General features: G+C 41.7%; 1 protein-coding gene across 1 annotated transcript; it reads left to right on the top strand.

The window, feature by feature from the left end:
- The first annotated feature begins 1,156 nt into the window (after positions 1 to 1,156).
- On the top strand, positions 1,157 to 6,477 carry LOC311304784 (uncharacterized protein). Its single transcript, XM_084432019.1, has 3 exons — positions 1,157 to 1,640; positions 3,709 to 4,260; positions 4,520 to 6,477. The coding sequence occupies exons 1-3, from the start codon at positions 1,365 to 1,367 to the stop codon at positions 4,772 to 4,774; spliced, it is 1,083 nt and encodes a 360-aa protein (XP_084288145.1). The 5' UTR covers positions 1,157 to 1,364; the 3' UTR covers positions 4,775 to 6,477.

Raw genomic sequence — 6,477 nt, forward strand, 5'->3', positions numbered from 1 at the left:
TCTCTGTGAAAGTTTTAAAGCAGTCTTTTAGTGCCGCTTTCAGAGCGCTCTGGTCCGTAACCTAAACTGACACGTTGTTTTTTCCCTCATAAATGCGAACACGGAAAATAAAATAAAATGAATATTATAATGTTTTTTTTTGTTGGGTCAGACAATGATTACCAAATTTCTCTCTCATATTGCTCCTCACAACCACTGAAAACGGTCAAAAAAATCGAACCAAAAGTCAAATTAATATGGACGGAAGTTAAAAGTGGTGGGTACAAAATGACTCATGACGAAATCTGGGGGGTACGCGTCCCCCCCGTCCCCCCCGAAATCGACGCCTATGTGGACACTATAAGAACTTTATATGAAGTTATTTTAAATAAAAAGAAAATGCAACGTTGGCTACGTTACACACGGATATCCGTGGTTTAAAACGTATTGGATTATGACCAAATGTGACATCTGCCCCTGTCCTTCAGAGCGCACAAACTGTTCTTTTGAGTCCAGTCTTTTCGACTCATCTTAAATCGTTTGAAATAGATTGATTGTTACAAATATCGCTCTGGAAATGTTTACACGATTTATATAAGCACATTTGTGTAAATGAATATGTAGTCATAAATACATACGATTTTAATACATTAAAATAATGTATTAAAATAAACAAAAGTTTGAGCACACTGATGTTAATGAATTTTAGCACGGTTTAATGCATTTCTAAATTAACCTACTGTTTTTTTAGCTGAATCATGGCTGCAGCCAACTGGCACAAAAAAAACAAAAACAAAAATTCATCGCAAATCCATTTGCAGTAAACAGCAATGTAAATTAAAACGTAAAAGAATCCCCCCCGGTTCTCTGAAACAACCAGAGATTGTTTCCCATCACAAAATCGTCTTCCCATCACCTGTGCGCTGCTTGCCTTGGTGTGGAGCCGGAGTAATTGGGAAAAAACGCTGACAAGAACGTTTTTCCCCCCGTATATTTAGATGCGGAAAGGAATAAAACAGTATAACAATTCTGTTTTTACGCATTATTTGCATGCTGCTACTACTAGTAGGCCTATGTATGTAATTTATTACTGTTTCAGTGTGTGACCGTGTGGGGAGGGGAGGGGAGGGGAGGGGGCTTAGATATTGAGTCGCATATGGTTTTAAGGCGATTAAGTGCTTCTGACAGATATTCCAGCTGCACTGCAGCCTGCGAATATTCTGCCCATCTGTAAAAGTCTGTCCTAAACAAATGGAAACTGCGTTTATCACAGAGATCTCGCTCCTCTTCCGTAGAAAGCTGAGGATCCGTTAATCGACGTCCTGGTCAAACATTTCACGTTTTGTTAGAGCTCCAGGTAGATCTCTGGAATCTGTCATCACATCATGTTGCCTTCTGTCGCGATGCTTTTACTCTTTCTTTCTCCGTCGAGGAGCTCAAGACTGTGTAGTCACCTCTGCCAGTGCTATGAACACTCAGACCTGGTGGACTGCCATGCCAGGGGTTTTGAGGATATTCCACATGGACTTCCCCACGGCACCTGGCTCCTAGACCTTGGAGGAAACAAGCTTACGGAGATCCGGAGTCGAGCTTTCGCTGGCCTTTGGTCTTTACGTATTCTAGTGCTCTCGGACAGCAGCATCCAGGTTCTTCATACGCAGGTAGGACCATTTAGGCTATTCAATCCATATACATAGCCTACTCAAAAAGAAAAGTTTTGTATTGCCATTGATATTGCATGAAGAACATTAACATTCAGGGAACCTTTCCATACATTACACTAAAGGTTCTTTACACTCTTAAAAAATAAAGATTCCTAAAGGGGGACCTAACCTAACTTAAAACTAAGAATCATTTTTTCGTTGTGTGAAGAACATTTTAAAAAATCTTGTGGAAGTGAAAAGTTCCATGGATGTTAAAGGTTCTTCAAAATGAACCATTATTTAGTGGAAAAACGGTTCTACAGATTATTAAATTGTGTTCTTTACAATAAGAAAAAAATGACCTGGTTTCACAGACAGCCCAGATAGCATAGGGGACCGCGGGGCACAAAGTAACGCGGGGCTAGTTGTAACACGCACTTGTACTAAAATGATGGCCAGTCATTAATATGTTTACATTCATTAATATATTCATACAGTTATTTCTTTGTATGAATACATTAATGAATGTAAACATATTAATGACTGGCATTAATTTTAGTACTTGTTTTAAATACTTCTTCCACACATGCTAGCATGAAACTTAGTGTATTTAGCCTACTAGTTGCCATATCAACACTATATAGAGACAAAATTGAAATAAAATAAAAACTGAGAGTCAATGTTCAGAAATTGCTAATTATTAATGTTTTGAACTATGTTGCATACCTGTGTTTTCCTGTGTTCGTAGTCAAACTCAAAAATTAGTTTATTTTCGATTATTAAAAAATGTCATTATTTTATATGAAAAATATTTTAGTTTGTCTTGTATTTTTGTTTGATTGGATCAGATAGCATTTTAATCTGTCATATGGTTATGTTACAATGTGCGGGGCATGTTGTCACATTTCACTTCCATTCTTTTGGGGTAGCCTATATCAAGAAAAAAGTGTATAGGCTAGGCGACTGTATTAATAAAACAAAACCACATCATTGTACTAGACGTGTGGAATTAATGTGGGAAAAAAGAAATACTCTGAACCCTAAGTAGATTTAAACAAACTGAGAAAGTAAAAAAGCGTTACTTTGTGCCCCACTCTCCCTTAATCGGCCTGAGCTCGGCTGCCCCGCGGCGCCTGCGGCTCAGACTCGGCATCGGCGTGTGTTAACGCCCCGATTCCGGCTTGATTGCGGCAGTGTCAGTAATGCCTGGCTCATATGAATTAAATATAAATTGATTCTTATTAAAGTTACTAACTTATTAAAGTTATTCAGAGAAGAGCAGTGAATTAATCTCTCATTTTCTTTTGTTGTTTGATTAACATTAAATGACAGAGAGAGCAGAAGGTTTATTAGGCTGCTGTCACTTTAAGACCAAATGCACAGACCTAATATACTAACAAGCATTTGATTACTTACCCAGCTCTTATGTCACTGAAGACAACTGAATGCGTTTTTTAAAGGACCCAAGATGGACATTTTTACATTTTTGCATGTATTTGTCCATTTAAGCACACACGCGAAGCCCAGAGTAGTCTGTACTTGTCCATGTTTCTCTCCATCTCGGATTGCACGGGCAGAAAGCCGCCTCTTTTGCAGCTCAATACACTTTTACAGGTGGCATTAGATGATTCGGCTTATTTGTATGTTACGTATGGGCGACAGCACACCACTTTAAAGGAAGGAACGGAGAGCGGAATCATGTTTTCATAATCGTTGGAAGCCAAAATCAAAATTGAAACTTAAACCCTGCCCAAAATTACTACTAAATTGCTACTTTATCTGTATCTGATTCAGAACGAGCAGAAATCTGTGAGAAATATAACGACCCAATGACAAAAGAACTGATAAAAATAAGCTGTTATGTAGGAGCAATAGCCTTGTGGGCAGCGCTGTGTCATATGCCACTGCTGTGCACAAAGCAACCAGCGTTCGAGTCTCAGCTCGAGGTTCAGGCTTATTTGTGCATCAATGACGTCATCAGCGACTAGTCGATTCGATTTTAATCACATAAATGTCAACTTTTAAAAAATCTGCTGTCGTTCAACCTCTACCGTATACATTTAACCAAATGTCTGTTTCCCCACAGGCTTTTTTCTCTCTGTCCTTTCTGGAGAAGCTGGACATGAGTCGTAACAACCTCACTAAGATCCCTCCTAATTTCTCTGAGAGCCTGTCTTCCCTACGTGAATTGCGGCTGGACCACAATGCACTGGTGCTGTTGAAACCTCCAGGCCTAGAACATCTGGAGAACCTTGAGAAGCTGGACCTCAGCCACAATCGTATCCAATCTGTTGAACCTGGCGCGTTCCGAGGCCTGTCCCGCCTGCGCCACCTTTACCTCCAAGGGAACCACCTGGGTGTTCTGCGAGACGGATCCCTCACCATGCTGCCCGGACTTGAAGTTCTGCTCCTGGGGAACAACAACATCTCTCGGATCGAGGTAAATGCACTAGCACCATTACACAGTCTTTCTTTGTTGGGCTTGGAGGCGAATCATCTGGAACACCTGAACTTCAAGACATTGCTGAGCTTGCACACGGCTGCTACGCACCTGCAGTTGGCTGGGAACCCGTGGAACTGTGACTGCGACCTGCACCGTGTCTTCAGCAAGCTGCTTAAGGCCTCATTATACTTCTGCGTCGGACATACGGCGGAGCCTATACGCCGTAGGCAACGTGTTGGTTTTAATTTATACTTCTGTGTCGTTGTCCACGTTGACGCGCACCTGGGGAGCATGAAACCCCGAGGGAGGGGTTCTGGCAGACCAATCACAGCGCTTGTGTCCGCGTAGAATTGACGCGTTGTTACATTTTTGGAGAGGTGCACGTCAGGGTACGCCGTAGGGTACGCGCGCTACACACAGCCTACGACGTAGCTACGGCGGCAGTTCGACGCAGAAGTATAAAACAGGCTTTAGTGTGCGGCACCTCCTTGTGGACGACTATCACAACGTAACATGTCGGGAGCCCTGGCAGCTTGCCGGAGCCTCTTTGGCTTGGGTGGACAGCCAGTTGTGTGTGGCTGAGACCGTTACTGTGTTAGTCATCACTGCTACTGTGATTGTGACCGTCTTTGGTGCCTTGGTCATGGCGGAGAGAAAACGCAAGAGAAAATACTGGGAACAGAATGAGGGGGAACCGCAAGAGCAGTGAGGTGACTTATACAGGAGGACAATACAGATTGAAAATGCAGATACGATGGTCTTGCTTTGGCCTCTTTTCCCAACAAAGAGCAAATACACTGATTAAATGGCATAAGTGAATCACTGGTTACTCGTCTTCAGCGTGTCCAAAATGCTGCAGCGAGATTTTTAACAAATACCAGAAAACGGGATCACATAACACCTTTATTGATATCCCTTCACTGGCTACCTGTTAGATACAGAATACAATATAAAGCCGCGTTTCCACCGCAGGAACTTTCCCCAGGAACTAGGAACTTTGGGCTGGTACTCGATGTGTTTACACCGCAGGAACCAGGGTCTAAATGAAGTTCCGGGTAAATATTTCCCCCTCCGATAGTCCCTGCTCATGAGGTAGTACTTTTTCAAAGTTCAGGAACTTTCAGGGGTGGGACTTGTGCGCTGCACAAGCTGATTGGTTGTGTTCACGCCGCATTTTGGTTGGATGACTCCACGCAGCATTTTCTTTATTTTTAACCTCCCTTTTAAAAAGTGGCTTCATGCAGTAAAGTTGTCTGTCTGCAAATATGGAATTTAATAAAAAAAAACTGGGGGACTGGCGACGAGTTTCAGTCTTTATTATTTGGGTATTTGTGGAAGAGGAAACTTTCTGCGCGTTCGTCACAGCCATCTCACGGCCAATGTCTGCAATAGCTGATAACATACAATTTTATATCTAACGTTAGCATTACGAGCTCTGAACACGCTTTATCAGTGCTCGTCTCTTTTCTGCGACAGCTTTTAATATTAAGTCATTATGTTTACACATTGACATCTATTGCAAGGCAAACCATAGGATTGAAATAGCGCATTGAGGTTGGTAACAAACAACTATTTACAAGACTGTCACTATTTATGATTGATAGACGGGGTTCAGGCTTTTTTTAAGCGTATTTGCGCAAAAGGAAATACCTTGTCTAATTTTATACGCATACGAGCTTTCTGAACACGCTTTAGTATCAGTGCTCGTCTATTTTGTTATGTTAATTACCTCGTTAGTAAACCAATAACTGCAGCACAGTTTGAATCTCCTCCATACTTATAAATGTGGCGCTCAAAACTGATTACTGTCCGTCGCAGACTGGGAGGAGCAGTTGCACGCAGTTTACCTTCCCGGTACTTTAGACCGCGGTGTAAACGCAGAAAGCAACCGGTCTGGGGCAAAAAAGGTTCCTGGGAAAAAAGTTCCTGGGACAAATTGTTCCGGGTAATTTCGGTGTAAAAGCGGCTTAAGGTGTTGATGTTTGTTTTTAAAGCACTACATGATCAAGCTCCTGAGTATATAAAAGACATGTTAATTCCTTATCAGTCTCAACGTCACCTTCGCTCCTCTCAGAACATGCTCCTAACCGTCCCACGGTCTCGCTTGAGGCGTAGTGGAGATCGCGCTTTTTCTGTCGCGGCTCCTGCACTTTGGAATGTGTTGCCATTATCTTTAAAAACCTCGTCAGGCATGGATATTTTTAAAAAGGAATTGAAGACTTATTTATTTTATCAAGCTTTTGCCGTTTGATTAGGTCTGAGAACTGTGAGTGATTTGTTGTTTGATTCTCTTGTGTCCTGTTTTAATGTAACTTAATGTTTGTATGTATTTTAGAGTTATTGATTACATATGGACAGCACTTTGGTCCATTCTAATGGTTTTGAAAGTGCTTTATAAATAAAAGTTGAGTT

This window comes from Rutilus rutilus, assembly GCF_951802725.1.
Source record: "Rutilus rutilus genome assembly, chromosome: 1".
Classification (NCBI taxonomy): domain Eukaryota; kingdom Metazoa; phylum Chordata; class Actinopteri; order Cypriniformes; family Leuciscidae; genus Rutilus; species Rutilus rutilus.